Raw genomic sequence first — 17,110 nt, forward strand, 5'->3', positions numbered from 1 at the left:
TTTTACTCCCTGATGTTCCGGTTTTTTTGCCAGTTTGCTCCCAGCCTCTAACTCCATTCAAATTGTTTGTTTTTCCATTTTGCTCCCCGCAGGGAGCAAACTGGCAACAAAACCAAAATATCAGGGAGTAAAATGGCTATTTTTAAAGGTTTGGGGCAAAACCGTTAAAGTGACCAAACCACAGGGAGCAAAACGGAAGTTTACTCTAAAATTAAACATCCAAGCGATTGTAACGAAAAGATACATTTATAAAAAGAAAACTATCAGAAAGGATGAGTTGAACTGTGATAAAACATAGTAAACTAAAACCATACAGAAACAAGATTGAATGTTCGATATTACACTCTGAATTTCCACATATATAAACATAGTTTGACGATATATAAAGAGACCCGCCCACTCAACATAATACAAAAGCGGATCCACCGTAATGAAAATTTTGGATGACCAGATCTGTATGTAGAGTAGAGCGCAAAATGGGTTGCAGCCGCCCATGTTATTGCTAAGTCTTCCTTCATCAGCTGGAGCATTTATTATTGTTGCATTTTTACAGATATCAAAATACAAATCAAACATACATACATAGTTTATTAAACTCCACGAAAAAAATAAATACTTCTAGCCTAGGAAACAATTTTACCAGTTCCGGTTGAGATTGCTAGCTAATCAACAAAGTCCTCTTTCATCTGACCAAAAATGATGAAAAAAATTAAGGGATATCGTCATATCGAAATACTTTCGGTTTCAGCAAATCATGCTGATGACAGAGGGTAGAATAGAGAATTTTCTTGGAAGAAATCCCAGATGCTCTCCGTCAGATTGAACAAAAATGCTGTTGCTGCCCACAACCTCCTCCACTTCGATCGAGAATGCACTGCGATTTATGCAAACACCAATTATAACGATAATTCACCCTCCAACCGCGTATCATGTACTACATACGCATCATGAAAATCACAACAATTCACTCTCTAATGTCCAATGAATATTTCAATATTTTCATACCATGGGCAAAAAGAATGACTAAAAAGAAAGCGAGGTCGTAAGTGTGTTATTAATGCATAAAGCTTCCTAATTGTTTTATCACATGAAATTTAATTAACAGTGTGATAACTGATAACATTGTTTTTATAATCATAACAAACACAAATAGTTATTTTTACAGAAAGTGTGTGTGGATCAAACATGTTGAACCCAATAAAACATAAACAGTTTTGACTCGCTGATAAACTGCCCACCCATCTTGATACCTCTAGTAGTAACCGGCTGTAAACAAACCAAATGTTCAGCAAATAGTCCGTGAACCGTTCGGCGGGAAGTTCGTTTATGTTCATTTGTTTAAGAGTTAATTGCTCGGATGGTCCCTGTGGTTTCACATTTTTTCACGTTTAGTCCCCACATTTTGAAAATAGCATGTATGCTCCCTATGGTTTGTCATTTTGTTACTCGGATAGTCCCCCAACATTTACTCTGGGGACTATCCGAGTAACAAAATGACAAACCATAGGGAGCATACCTGCTATTTTCAAACTATCTGACATCTTCTCAGGGACTATCCGAGTAACAAAATGACAAACCATAGGGAGCATACCTGCTATTTTCAAAAGGTGGGGACTAAACATGAAAAAAGTTGAAACCACAGAGACCATCCGAGCAATTAACTCTTTGTTTAATTAATGAACAAACACAAACAAGAAATTTCGTTCGATTAACAGGACCTTGATAGAGGCTGCCAGAACCATGCTAAATTAACGAACATGAACAAAGGTCTCGTTCGTTCGACTGCGTTCGTGAACGTTTGGTAATATGTTTGTTTATGTTCGTTTTGTGGTTGTACTAGACTACTTGTGTCTTGATTGTATTATTTCGTGGTTGTATTGACTACTTGTGCCTAACGTTTAATATTAACAATCTTTTTTTAATTTTCATGATAAATGTTCGTTTGTGTTCGTGAACAGTGTTCACGAACTGTTCGAGAACAACTGAATTTTCTTAACAAACGAACACGAACATAAACTTCGGTTTGTCATGTGTTCACAAACTGTTCGTGAACAACTTTTTTCCTTAATAAACGAACACGAACATGGCCTTGTTCGTGTTCGTCCGATTCCTTTACAACCCTAAGTAGCCCTATCGCCATTACAGTTACAGGTATATTAATGCCATTACATGAGTCCGTGACATTTCTTCTATTTTATCTCTATGGATGGGTATTTTAAACTAACAATAATGCGCAATCAATGATGCTTTGATTTTGAAAGAGAAGATACCTCCTTGACAATACATTATTAACTGACAGATGTGTTCCGTTGTACAGCCTATGTAGTTTCAGAATAAAGTCGTACCATTTGAAATCCTGAAGTGTCACCACCTGAAAGGAGAAAGATAAGCAAAATTTACTGCATAGTTAAGGTTATTCCAGATTTGACGAGCAACTTTTTTCAAAAGTATTAAGGTTATTGCACCTCAAAGTTTCCATTTGAAGGGTGGGCATTGGGAGTGATCCTCATTCCACCGCCAAAGAATTGTGCATTTCCGATGCACAGAGCAGTTACTTTGGGATATAGCTCCCACTCGCCGTCATTGACCTAAAACAAACCATAGCATGGTTGTTTATAAGACCAAGAACAAGAATACATATTAATTAAGTATAGAAAGTGCTCACTCTAATCTTTAAATCATGGTTTTGATGCCCAAAAAATGCTTGCAATGCACCGATAACATAACACAGGTTCCCAAATCTTTTGTATTTAGATGCATGATAGCCTGCTTTTGCACTCCTGAAATGTTACATAACAACATTTTTTTTAAAAAAGCCTTCCCTCAGTTCTTTGACTTCTGATATTATTAATGTGGCATTTTTTATGATTAGAGTAAATTTCTGTTTTCGTCCCTGAAGTTTGTCAATTTTAACTAATTTAGTCCAAAAATCTAATTTATAACATATCCAGCCCTGAAGTTTGCATTTCTTAACGCTTTTCATCCCTAAGGGTGCTTTTTCATTTAATTCTTAGGGATAAAAAACGTTAAGAAATGCAAACCTTAAGGATGAAAAGCGTTAAGAAATGCAAACCTTAGAGATGAAAAACGTTAAGAAATGCAAACCTTAGGGATGGTTTTGTTATAAATTAGATTTTTGGACTAAACTAGTTAAAATGGACAAACCTTAGGGACGAAAACAGAAATTTACTCTTATGATTATAAAAACGATATTATTACAAAGATAATATATTTTCTCTTAAATAATGATTTAGAATGCTTTTACGCATTTGAATACACTTTGAATGACTTCTGAAACTACTAATATGGCAATTTATGATTATGAAAACTATATTATTACAAATACAAACATGATTAAGTTTCTCTTAATAAAGTTACTTAGGAGCTTCTTACGCATTTGAATACACTTCAGATTACTTTCAACCAAAGTTGACTTTTTTATGTTAATCCTTTAAATTAACTCATTTGACAAGCTAGTGACAAAGCATAACCCCACTTACAGATGAATATCGGCGACATTTATGAAGTAATGCAAATCTCCACCTTCTTTAGTGATTACTCCTACATCAATTCGCGACCTAGACCCTGCAAGGGGCTTCCATTTGAACAATCAGGAAAAAATGTATATGGTGGCAACAATTTACACCCTCCAAAAAGCAATTAGTAGTTCCAGAAAAGGAAATCACAACCTTTGACTAAGCGTTCAATGGCGTCAACAGGATCGTTCGACCTAGAAAAGCAGGATTAAAAGTTGTTCAAGAATATATAATAATTTGTGTTATATACACTCACTATGAAATAATTGGTGAATAACACAGATAACTCTTTTATCTTATTATTGAGATGGTGTTGTATAAAAGTAGGGCTGACAATTTTACACGAATACACGACACGAAACTACACGAAGTTAACAGGTATCGTGTATGGCCTTAACAGGTATCGTGTACCAAACAGGTAGACACGAGATTACCTGTTAATTTTCGTGTATAAACAGGTTAAATACCTGTTTACCTGTTAATACCCGTTAGTACACGATAACAAAATTAAATTAAATAAAACTCATCAGCCATGTGCGTGTGGGTTCCTTAATTCCTTTCTATTTTCATTCCTCATTCAATTCAAAAAAAAAAACCCTAAACTCCCTCTGTAACTCTCAAATAGCATGTCGTGTTCGTGTTTTTGTCCGTGTTAACAGGTAATTTTCGTGAATAACAGTCGTGTTAACAGGTATTAACAGGTAATTTTCGTGTATATCGTGTCGTGTTCGTGTTCGTGTTTGAAAAAAAGGACACGATAAGTTGTCGTGTTCGTGTATGGGATTTCGTGTATCGTGTCTTATCGTGTCGTGTCTTATCGTGTACGGGTGTACGGGTATACACGATATGCCAGCCCTATATAAAAGTATGTTTATCTTTTGTTGTGTTGAGTAAATCATATATTCATTGTGAAAAATGTATAGATCCAACATAAATTACACTAAAATGCTAAATACTGTAGAGAATGTTTGTGGCATGCCCTTTAGTTAAACTCTTATTTATGTGAAGTTTGAACAGATGTAAAGGTTTACTTATAATAATGTTTAGTCTTTTGTTGTCTTTAGTAAATCATATACATAATGTGAAATAATGAGTAGATCCAACGTAAATTACGCCTTAGGATACTTGGGTGTCACAGCCATGCCAACCATACTAAATACAGTAAAATAACCCTAACTACACAAGGTACATCTTTTATCTTATATGTGAGATGGTGATTGAGGTAAAAATCAACTAACTGAAGAAACAAGTGGAAGAATTACTAACCAGCCAAAAGTTCTTGCGAAATCAGACCCGGTTCCCAAGGGTATTAACTACAAATTCATAGGAGATTAGGTGCCTCCCGTTGATTAATAATATTCGGAAAATTAGAACGTGCGGATAAAATGAGTTCTGTGCGATCACTTACACCAAGGGATGTTGTACGGGGAACCTTTGAATCATGTTTAGAAACTGGTTTTCCACCCCAGAAGAATCCATTAACAACCTGACATTCAAGGGCCTCAGTGTGTAAGTATACTTCAGAGTAAAACCACTAAACTGTTAACTGTCAACAAAGATATATATATATATACCATGCTGAAAAGAGTTTTACCTCGTGAAGAGTCCCATCGCCCCCAACTGCCACAACTGCATCAGCACCCTCACGTATGGCCTACCAACATGTGGTCCTTTGTAATTCTGAATAATTTGAAATGGATGAATTTAGTGCATATAAAGGCGCAACAGGCCTACCTCTCTTGTTATGTCTATCGCATGAGATGGGCCTTCGGTCAAAGATTCGCTTATCTGTTGAAAAATGAATAGAATTCAACACATTTTACAAAGAAAGGATTATTGAAGAATAATAATTTATTGCATGCTCTAACTCTTGTAAATTCTTTTTTTTTTTTTCTATCCCGTCATTCGCTCAGGTTTCAACTTTCAGATATCATTTTTCATAATGTGGGAAGCATGCAAATGTTAGTTTTGAAATAATTACAAGTTTACAACTTACAAGTAAAGCTTATTTGCTAACATTAAATCCCGGAGCATTTTTGGCTAAAGTACACTCCATGAAAACTGGATATGTGCATTTGTTGCTAATTCTATATTCCATATATGACTCGTCTTCAGATCCTAGATAACTCTCTAAGGCTGTTAATAATTAATCAGTTAGGCGTCACCCTCCATAAGTCGAGTAAAATCACCTAAACATCTATTCTTAAAAAACAAGAACATGTTTGTCCATATGAAAGTGAAACTAACTTTTTTCCAAGAAAACACAGCCACTAAAATACAGTTTTTATGTCGAGAAACATTCTGGCGGTCTATAACTACAAACTGGGTGGGTTGGTGGAAGTTCAGAGCAGACCAAAGAAATGATTTCCATTTGCATAACTGATCATACATTGATCCAGTCACCTAGTTTAGCAGATCATAGTCAAAAAGACCCACAAAACCAGATTATCACATTGTAAATTAAGCTTCTTCCCCCTGATACCATTTCTCATGATTACCTCAGAGCAAAGTTTCGCAAAACCATACAACTGAACCTTTCATAAATAATAAACTTTGAATGTATCACAATGCAGTAAACATCATCTCCCATTGTATTTATTACCATGTAACATGTGTCATTTTCAGCAACGTAGATAGCCAAACAATAACAATGTTCCAACTTTCATAATCACTTGTTGCACATACTTGATACATTTTAGTGATTTCACCGGGTGATAGACATTTAAACATGCCCTTACATATAACTATATGCATCCCAATTCCCAATAACACACTCCTATAGTGCTTGTTAATAAGTACTCACTCTATAGCCTGAATTCTCCGAGAAAAGTTCTATTATTCATCCACTTACTTTGGCGAAACCGAGTCTGAAACCTACTACTTCCTACCTGGAGACAACAATATAACTCCTGAAAACAACTAAACCTTTGTTTCTTTCTGCTTCCTTTATCGTCAAGTCTAACAATTCAGCATCCCTCAAGTAAAATGGCTTCTTAACATCTAAGTTTAAGTAGTTAATGCGGTAAAATATCGGATATCGGTAATTTTAATATCATGCTCAATTTATATATATAGCAATTTAAGACTAACAATTCAGTATACTCTCCTACCATTAACAAATTAACCTTTTGCAGCTTGCAAAACACTGACAATTGTAGCAAGTAAGAAGTCACTAAGACTTAAAACACTAACAGCTAACAATTAAGACTTAAAACATTATAGCAGCAATAAGAAGAACGAGGAATGGTAGAACTAAGAAGAAAGGTACGGCATCGAATAAACCGGTGCTATATTGGTCCAATATCGCCGGTAAATCTCACCAGGGGACTGATAACCGATATATCGGGATATTATAGTCTACATATTTAGATAAATGAGCTGCTGTTCCTAATAATGCAATGAGTTACTAAAAAGAAACCTAATAATAATATGTGAAAAATAAAAGTGTGAGTCTCACATTACAATCAGTGCCGAGGCGAAACCTAAGATAGGGGAGCAGCTTCTTCCATTCTCTTCCGGTGCGACCATTAGCACCTTCACAGACAGATCATTGATTAATGATAATATAGATTGATTAAGATGTAGAAAAGAATTAGAAAAACCTCGAGGATTGACGATGAAGACGAGGTCACGGCGGCGAGAGTTGGAGGAGGAGGAAGAGGAAGAGGTGAGATCGTGAGCTAAGGGTTGTTCCGCTCGTAGAAACGAGGGTTTCGCCATTGATACCATCGCCATCGTCAGATAAACCATCACCCACTTTTACAGTTGTTCTTTCTTGATGTGTGTGCCAGTTATGATTTATCAACACTAGTATTAGTGTGGGTTAATTTTGGTTTTGTTGGATCCAAATTTGGTGTCTAGGAAAAACCATCCCCAGACGATGCCCTTTTTTAACAGCTGATGATTTTTCACTTTACATTTCCACGTGTATTTTTTCTACTTGTTTTGGTGTTTGCTGTGGACCTCCCCGCATATGACCCTCATCTCTCTCTCCTCTCAAGTAATATAAAAGGGTGAATGGTGAGTGATAGATATTTGAGTGGTGGAGGACTAGAACTAACGTTCTGTTCTCGAGTTAACTTAACGAGGGATAAGATAAGAAAAGAAAGCAAACGTGAGAAAGGAAAGGACGAGAAAGGGAAAAAAAAAGATGATTTTCCCACCGTTTCCTCCCAAATCGAAAGGAAAGAAAAATTAAAGAATTTAGCCTAGTTTTCCTGTAATTTCCTTTCTTTTCCTTCCTTAAATGAAACTCGGGAACACGACATGTTTTATTTTCCTTCCTTAAATGAAACTCCGGAACACAAAATATTTTTACTTTCTTTCTGTTTTCTTTCCTTTCCTTCCGTTAGTAAACTCTGGAACACAGTGTAAAAGACGGAATACATTTGTGATGAGAAGTTGGGTGGGCAATGATGAGTATAACACAGTCTTACTATTACTACAAGTTTTTGTTAACATGATTACATGAATTTTTCAAGTGATGACAATACGCTTGTGAGGAATTTCATAACTAAAGTGGCAATTATATGAAACCTTCAAAAAAAGGTCCTCATAATATTATATTGTTGTTGGAAGGTTCTAATATTTGAACATTGATAGTAAATTTTTCAAAGATGCCTTGAAGAGAAACGTGAGTAACGATCTTCTTCTTTCAAGTTTACCATTGGACATGACCATTCAATGTAGTGTGATTGTGTTTTGCATGTAAATAATCGTTCATCATTGACACGGGCCAACTAAAGAAGACCTCCCTTACATACCTTGTGTTAGATACTATAAAATTTTTTGGGTACATTAGCTGTGTGACAAGGGATAACCCCCGTTGACACTTAACGCTCGAACGGTAGTGTAAATTTTGGAAAAAAAATTGACGTTTTCGATTTCGTTACTCTTTTTTTGAAACGTTGCCCCTATAAGGATTTTCTGGATCCCCGCCTGCAGGTAAGTGTGCTCGGTTTCGATAATCCAATGATGGGTGACCTCTAAGGAAGTCTCCACCTAGGTAACTGATAACAAAGTTGTGAGCTTCTGGTAAACAAAGTGGATAACATTTGTTGGTACAAGGGATAGTTATCGTAGTAATTGGTAACAGAGCCACTCTATGGTGAGGCTAACCTCATCGGAGATAACGAGTCATCAGGGTGTTTGAGACAACTTGGGTGAATCTCATGTCTCTAATTAAGATGGTGGGCAAACATCATCGATGTTGATGAGTGTATAAGGGGTTGAATGTTTCACCCGGTGCAACTTTAACTATAAGGGATAGTTATAGCCGATACAAACATATTACTCCATAAGCACAAGTTGTAAGCCTGCAATTGAATCCTCTTGCGCGATACGTTAGTGATTACTCTGGTCTTTTATGAGATAATTTTAGTCTTAACTTTTAATTCTCGCTTTAAGCCGACTAATCTAGCATCTTGCATTCTTTGGTTCCGTAATCAACACTTGTTACTTTGAATTTGTTAGTTATACAATGTTAGTTTGTTGAATGTCAAGAAAACTTGATTGATTATTTTAATTAGTTATTAACTTTGTTAGTGTCAGTGATGAGAGTTTATATTAAAAAGTTCATAACAAGGGATTCAATTTTTTAATTCACTTTGAGCTCTAAAAAACATTGAGCCGCCCTTGCATGCTTAAACAAGACTTATAGTCAAACCAAATGCCAAAAATTTCACCAAAACTATTTCTCCAACCGCGAGTCAACATTCAATCATGTGTCACTTAGAGTGCCATAGACCCATCCTTTAGGCTAAAGTTATCAACTTCTTAAATCATCTTCATAACCGTCAATCCTAACATTGATGTGATCTTTAACTTGGCAAGCAACAGTCTTAATTTCAAGACTCAATAAACACCCCCTAGACCAATGATTTCCAAATATTCATTACTGAAGATATTTTCTGTCACCTTTCCTTTTTGGATATATTTTTCTAACGATATCCCCCATTTGTTGTCAGAGTGTCGCATATACACTTAGAGTATCGCAATCGCATATACGGCGCCCTATATAGAGAGTGTCACAGTGCTGCATGGCTACACATCTTCAATATTCGATCTTCATGTCACTGCGACATTGTGAGTGTTGCAGTGAGTGTCGCCACAATGAAGACATCAACTCTTCAAGTCATGTATCCCAAAATCTTCACATCGATATACAACAATCTATAAAACCCATCAGAAGATATGATTGTGACTTTAGTAAAATAGTAGACACCAACGTATTTGGTGGGTGTAATGATGATTAGGAGTGTGCAATAACCGAACCGTTAATTGAAACCGAACCGAAAACCAATAAAACCGAACCGAAATTAACCAAAACCAAACTCACGAAAGTCGGTTAACGGATATTTTTTTACCATCGGTTAACCGAAATTAACCGAACCGAATCATTTATTTTTTAGTAAACTGCTATTTTAGTCCCTATGGTTTGGGCAGTTTTGTCATTTTAGTCCAAATCTCAAACTTTTTAAATCTGGGTCCATGTGGTTTGCATTTTGTTGCTATTTTAGTCCAAATTTCAAAAACTCTCATTTTTTACTGTTACAACATGACTATTTTGTCTTTTTGTGCAGGGGCAGTTTTTGTCCAAACCACAAAAAGACAAAAATGAGAGTTTTTGAATAAGAACTTGAACAAAACTACCCATGCACAAAAAGATAAAATAGGCATGTTGGAACAGTAAAAAATGTGAGTTTTTTAAATTTGGACTAAAATGGCAACAAAATGCAAACCACAAGGACCCAGATTTAAAATGGTAATCCACCCGCCCGTAGGCACGACGGTGAAATTACCGGTAAATTCGGTTTGGCTCAAGCATCCAACCCAGGTTTCCATGGGTCTCCTATCACTGCCCACCAGTGCCTCACTCTGCACCAAGTGGGAGTCGAACTTGCATCTCTCAAGAGAAATGTAAGCCCTCCACCACTTGATCTAGAGATCATTGGCAAATGTTACTTTGTAGTTTCATAAATATAAGTTACTCACTTCAAAAAAACACATTTTTCAACGTCAGTAAAGTATCATTCTAATAATCATTAACATAAGTTACTCACTTCAAAAACACATTTGTTCAACGTCAGTAAATTATCCTCTAAATAATTTCACCATTTTCATTCTAATAATCATTAATATAAGTTACTTCAAAAACACATTTTTCAACGTCAGTAAAGTATCAAGCAAGGTTGTATAAACCAACCCTATTTTAAGTAGATTGTTCTACAAGAAATTTATGTGCATTCATTTACTAGATGAATTAAGAATCTAATTTGTTCAAAGTACATGAACGTTTGGTCTTTTGCTTGTTTTTTATTCATTCATTTATGTTCCATTCATGTAGGTGTATGGTACATGGATGATGGAACAACTATAGGAGACATTGTTTAAGTAGCTAAGTCTTTGTATATCATCAGGTCTCAGGGACCATGTAAAAGGTTTAAACTTAATATTAAGAAAACTGAGGTAGTTTGGTCGTCATGCAATGGGCTAAAGGTGAAGGAAGGTTTGTTTCCTAGCGGGATTAGGAGGCCGGTGTTAGGTCTGAAACTCTTTAGGAGGGGGGTGTTAGGCGGGTTCGCCAATAAGAACACCACCCCTAGTCCCCTCCAAAACACAAATATACTTTGGTGAGTGCTCCATATACTAAAGTTGTCTAGGGGTTGGGAGAAAAGCTTAAAAGCTATCTTGTGTCACAAAGTGGTGTTATATCGTCTACGCAACCCTCATGTTAAAGATTTTCCAACAGTTATCCCTGTTGAATAGCTATGCCAGCACATGTCATCAATGAAGAACCGGGTAATCCTTAAATACTGTTTGATGATCCATTTTGTTTTCTATTGATAAGCTTTACCTAGTTTGCTAAAAGGTTTGTTAGAAAACTTTGGGAAGCATGTAGTGATGATCCATTTTGTTCTGTTGGTAAGCTTTACCTAGTTTGCTATAAGGGGACTGGGGGCGGTGCCCTTTTGTCCGTGATAGAGCTTCTTCCACACGTGGTGGGAACAAACAACCCACTGCCGCTCATGTTTTCAACGAGTGATAGAAAATGTCTGTGATGTTTTCCACGCGTTACGGCTTGTGAGTGATGGAACATGTGAGGGGGTGTGAGGGTTCATTGTGGTGTTGTGAGTGATGATCATTGCCACTAAAAAACATTGTGAGTGCTGGAAAATGATTGATGATATGACAGAACTTAATTGGGTGTTGTGAGTCATGACCACCCCCACCCCCCTAAGGTTTGTTAGGTAACACTTTGGGAAGCATGTAGTCCAAAGCAAAGAGTTACTGATTTTTAAATACAAACATGACTTAGTTAAGGATGTCCTATGAAATATGCTTAAGCGGGTAGAAATCTCCACCAAATGTGGTCTTCGGCTAACAAATGTTCTTATGTTGGATTAGGGTGTGGACCTTACTAGAGTATTAAGGGTCAAAAAATAAATTGTTCCATGACTAGTTGTGCTAAATAATTGCAATAGGAAAGAAAAAAGGAAGGCTTGCATGGTCAGACTCTATTATGGATTTCTAATCACATTCTCCATGACCCTCCTATCTCTTCCTTCTCTAAGCTCTAGTTAGGGAAGATGGAGAAGAGACGAGAAGAAAATATTACCAACTATTACAAAACAGCTCATGATTTTCATATTGATCTATTAGCAACCATTACAACTCGCCCTTTTATGCTTTTGATTCACAAGTTATTGGTTTCTAACCACCTTTTTACTTGCAATTCTCATGTAACCTTTGTACCTTAATTAAAAAAGTTATGTTTGTTCATAAACTATCTTAAAACATGAATTCTAGCGACCACGACGTTATGCATTTGCTTCTGTGTTTATTTTCGAACATGCCGTACATTCCACAATTTATTTTTATATGTATTTCTAGTATGAACTTTCAGACAGTTTCCTGTGAAATCATAATGAACCAGGCCATCAACATTATCTATGGTCGCAAGTTGGGTGGACGTTTGTCATTGCATTACTTAACATAGTTTAACGAAATTAACAAAATAACATTTCGAAATCAAATCCTAAATGAAAGCTTAATGAACAACACCTCATTTCATTTAGTCCGAGGCCGTTTACAACTCTAACAACTTGAATCAACAAAGAGTGGTTCATTCATTTGTAGATTATTAAATCACCGTAACCAAATTTTAGAATCAATACGATAATCTGTAAAACAAAAACACCTACAGCGTTTGTAAACAAGTTATTAAAATATTGCCGAGATTTCAAGACAAGACAAAACAAAACAATCTGCACATCCTACGATTCGGCAAAATAAATATCCGAAGGTAAAAATAAAGTGTTAGAGAGGACTCGTTTAGAGTTAATCAACCTCCCTGCTGGGACCTTCGTTATAATAAATAAAAACAACAATACAAAATGTGTGAACGACCAGATCTGGAAAAAATAAAACCGAACCGGACATGAAATGAATCCGGCTCGACGATCTGTATTCAACTAATTCAATATTCGAAGGCAAACTTGGCCGAAAGCGCATTCAAAGGCACTCCCTCCATAGGTCCTTCGTTTATTAATAAAATAGACATGAATTTGCTCAGTGAATACGAACCAGATTGAGAAAAAAGTGAATCATCTTGCGAAAAGGATCCGCAGTCATCGACAACTTTCCTCGTTTCTCTTCATCGCAAAAATTATTTAGAAACTTACCACAGTACGAGTAAAGAACCCTGAAGGAGGAGATCTGATTGATTCGATGTGTGTAGTGTGAGATATATAGGGTTTAAGAATGCCCTAAAACCTAAAGTATCTAGTTGGGCTAAGCCCAATACGTTTCATGTTTTCTATGGCCAACCCAGATTAACGTCACCGTTTGTATAATCTACTTAGTTCAGTCTCAAAATCATTTAACTATGATTAGAAATAAAAATCTCAAAATGTACCAAATTTGTATATAGGGGTAGCCCAAAGGCTTAAAACTACTCATGTTTGACTTGGTTAAAAGCTCGAACAGGCAGAGCCTTGAAAAGCCCGAGCTTAATATACAACTCGTTTAGTTATCGAGCCCAAGCTCGAGCCTGAAATATAAAGTTTGCTTGTTTAGGCTCGCGAGCCTAAACGAGACCAAACAAAATTTTAGTTTTGAGTAAACTTCCGTTTTGCTCTCTGTGGTTTGGTCATTTTAACGGTTTTGCTCCAATAGTTTAAAAATAGCCATTTTACTCCCTGATCTTTCGAGTTTGTCGCCATTTTGCTCCCTAATCTTTCGAGTTTGTCGCCAGTTTCCTCCCTGATGGAGTTAGAGGCTGGGAGCAAAATGAAGATAAGTTAGAAAAGGCAGGGAGGAAAATGGTTGTTTTTAAACTATTAGAGCAAAACAGTTAAAATGACCAAACCACAAGGAGCAAAACGGAAGTTTACTCTTTAGTTTTTTATATATCTACATTATAGTGATAATGATGATTATAGCCCAATCGTATAAAACCCAACTCGTTTGCAACTTAAGCCGATATGATTTAAACTAATAATATTGACGAGTCAAGCTTTGGCTCATCTAAGCGATATCAAATCCGAGCTCGAGCTATGAGTTTTTCTCGCGAGCCGAGCTCGAGGTCGAATGAGTAGACTTGAACTGAGCAAAGCTCGAACTTGATAAAAAAAACATGACAGGCCAAGCTTGAGCCTAGTCGGGCCCGGCCCGGATCATTTAAACCCCTGTTTATATATATAAAAAAGGGGTTAACTTATTCTACAAAGACTCCTAATTATAAGAAGTGTAAGAAGGATTTATAGAGTGACAAGTGTCCAATAACCTAAAACCTAAACCCACTACACCACCACCCAAAACCTAAACACCCACCCCCACCCTCTCACCCAACCCCCCCCCCCCCTACCGCTCAAACGTTTGAAAAGTTAATACTCTAGAAGGTGATTTTAAACTATTAGTACCTAAGTACGCAACCCATGGGACTAACTATGTAATAAACTCTTTTTATTTATGATGACAAAGATAAGAAGTTAATAACATGTGATTTACAATGCTTGTGATCATATGTTCCCATAATGGTAATATGCAATAAGATGCACAAATGGTGTTAAGACAATCAAATATCAAACCAATGAATCACGGATTGTTACACATGTCAACATTACCAAGATATGCATCAAACACAAAGATACAACAGTGGAAGCGTCATAGTTGAGGGCATAGGCAAACCATACTTAGCACATATCACCCATAGGAGACTGATGTCTTTTGTAGATTGATAAAAGGCAAGTTCAAGTCAACTTTTAAGTACGATGAAGTATTAAGTAATTAAATTTAAGATTGAAGAATGAGATATGGTGATTGATACAAATATTGCTTGTAAGCCTTATAAAAAAATAAAACTTTTTTATAAAAGTTAAAAAGATCATAAAACAAAGTCTTGCAAACTTAAATGAAAATTATTATGACATAAATACTCACATAAATATCTGAGACTTTAAACAATTTTGCAAAACCAAAATTTGTTATAGGTAATTAAAGTTATTATAAAGAGTGTAATCTATTAGTCAATGATAGTGGAAGGATATTTTCGCATTAAGTAATTTAAATAAAAACAAGTTAAAGATAAATGATTTAAGCATATAAGAAAGTGGTTAACAATGGGAGAAAATGAGACAAAAGAAGTGTCTATTTTGCAAGTAAAACAATGTTTTAGATGGACTGAATGACGACGACAAATGTCTGGCTACCGAACAACTCTCTCACTAGCATTGTTGTAGAAATCGAGCCTAGGCGGAAATTAATCGTTCATCGGAGACCTACCGCCAAGATTTGACAAAATCGGTCAAACTAGGCGGTCAAAGTCAAACTTGGTCAAACTCGCCTAAAATCGGTCAACAATCGTCAAAATTTGCCGAAAAACGGTCAAAATTGACCAATTAGATCAAGTAAAACGACTTCTTACCTCAAAAATCGGATGATACTCATGATTTCGAACCAAATCGGGACCAATTAGGTCAGTTAAAATGACTTCTTACCTTGAAAATCGGATGATACTCATGATTGCGAACCAAATCGGATGAAACTCCATGAAGGAGTTTATACGTCTTATGAAAGAAAAGATGAGGGGAGAAAAAAGCGCTGCATATGAACGAATGGGATGATTAGGTTTATTTAAGTTTGGGTACCACCTTTCATCTTCTCACTAGTTTATATTTGGTCCCTAAACTTGTGAATTTCTACATAAAAAAAGTATTAAAGTAACATTATATATGTATAAATTTGGAAAACTATACATACAAATCCCAATCCGATTAATCCTTATTAATCCCGATTAATCTATAGGCGGTACCTCACCGCCAGACTAGCGCCTTCTACAACATTGCTCATTAGCCATGTAATCAATTGAATGGACCTTCACTAAACACATAAACTAGTAATCATGAAAACACAAATTCACAAACTGTTTTTTATTGATTATCGAACACATGGTTTACAAACAATTCAAGATCTCCAAACACACTATTTCTCTCTCTCTCTAACTATATGTTCTCCAGGCGTCTAACCTAAGCCATAATGCAATAGGTGTTTATATACCACATGTATCACAGACTGAGCTAAGTCAAAGCCCATCACTAAACTCGTGAATACTCTAGTAATACATGTGGGTTTAAAGTTACCCATACGACGTTAAACACATTATACAATGTTAACCCCCCTATACCTCACCGCCAGACTAGCGCCTTCTACAACATTGCTCATTAGCCATGTAATCAATTGAATGGACCTTCACTAAACACATAAACTAGTAATCCTCCAAACACGAATTCACAAACTGGTTTTTTATTGATTATCGAACACATGGTTTACAAACAATTCAAGATCTCCAAACACACTAGTTCTCTCTCTCTAACTATGTGTTCTCCAAGCGTCTAACCTAAGCCATAATTCACTAGGTGTTTTTATATACCACATGTATCACATACTGAGCTAAGTCAAAGCCCATTACTAAACTCGTGAATACTCTAGTAATACATGTGGGTTTAGTGTTGCCCATACGACGTTAAACACACTATACAATGTTAATCCCCCTATTGATAATCGTTTAAATGTTTACAAGATATCCAAATACCGAATTATGATGATAACATGCACCAACAGACGTGACAATTATAAATTTGTTAAGTTGGTTTTTAAGACATTATTTTATTTAATTGGGCATTAACCTTGACTTTTTAATACCACCTGTTTTTTTATTATTAATTAACATATTGTATTTTTATCATTCTTACAATCCAGTCACACTAGGGTCTATTTGGTATAAAGTAATTGAATGCACAATGAAATGGAATGGATGAGGTATTAAAATGGACAAATGAATGAAATAGATCATTACCATTCAGTTGGTTATCATGCGGGAATCGAATGGATCATTACTTTGTATTGTTTGGTAGACATAAAAAGACAAAAGAACTAAATTAAATTGGCGGTGAGTGGAAGTGGTGTGTGATGCTAGTGGGTGGTAGTGGTGGTGGCAGCGGTGGTGGTGGGTGACGGGGATGGTATCTCCTCCATTCACCTTTAAAAAAAAACAAAGATGGTGAATGAAATGA

At 36.0% G+C, this 17,110-nt stretch overlaps 1 protein-coding gene and 1 non-coding gene across 2 annotated transcripts; both read right to left on the minus strand.

The window, feature by feature from the left end:
• Nucleotides 1–261: 261 nt before the first annotated feature.
• LOC110864511 (sphingoid long-chain bases kinase 2, mitochondrial) lies at nt 262–7,382 on the minus strand. Its single transcript, XM_022113596.2, has 12 exons — nt 7,139–7,382; nt 6,994–7,070; nt 5,271–5,324; nt 5,131–5,190; nt 4,945–5,022; nt 4,803–4,849; nt 3,690–3,730; nt 3,501–3,585; nt 2,666–2,780; nt 2,466–2,588; nt 2,271–2,371; nt 262–874 (listed from the first exon to the last, which is right to left on the minus strand). Exons 1-12 carry the CDS (start codon nt 7,284–7,286, stop codon nt 745–747), a joined length of 1,059 nt encoding a protein of 352 aa, XP_021969288.1. The 5' UTR covers nt 7,287–7,382; the 3' UTR covers nt 262–744.
• A 5,377-nt stretch (nt 7,383–12,759) lies between these two features.
• Nucleotides 12,760–12,906, minus strand: LOC118486235. The gene has a single exon (XR_004878087.1). It is a non-coding gene; the product is annotated as a small nucleolar RNA snoR145 (small nucleolar RNA).
• Nucleotides 12,907–17,110: the final 4,204 nt, after the last annotated feature.

Source organism: Helianthus annuus, chromosome 13 (assembly GCF_002127325.2).
Source record: "Helianthus annuus cultivar XRQ/B chromosome 13, HanXRQr2.0-SUNRISE, whole genome shotgun sequence".
Classification (NCBI taxonomy): domain Eukaryota; kingdom Viridiplantae; phylum Streptophyta; class Magnoliopsida; order Asterales; family Asteraceae; genus Helianthus; species Helianthus annuus.

Bases quoted from the DNA above. Each gene is read 5' to 3' on its own strand.
- LOC110864511 (XM_022113596.2), bottom strand. From the start codon at position 7,286: ATGGTTTATCTGACGATGGCGATGGTATCAATGGCGAAACCCTCGTTT. The intron at 5,325-6,993 runs GTGAGACTCACA...ATTTTTCAACAG, and splicing joins GCCTCGGCACTGATTGTAAT to ATAAGCGAATCTTTGACCGA. The intron at 3,731-4,802 runs GTTAGTAATTCT...CTGCTTTTCTAG, and splicing joins TTCGCAAGAACTTTTGGCTG to GTCGAACGATCCTGTTGACG.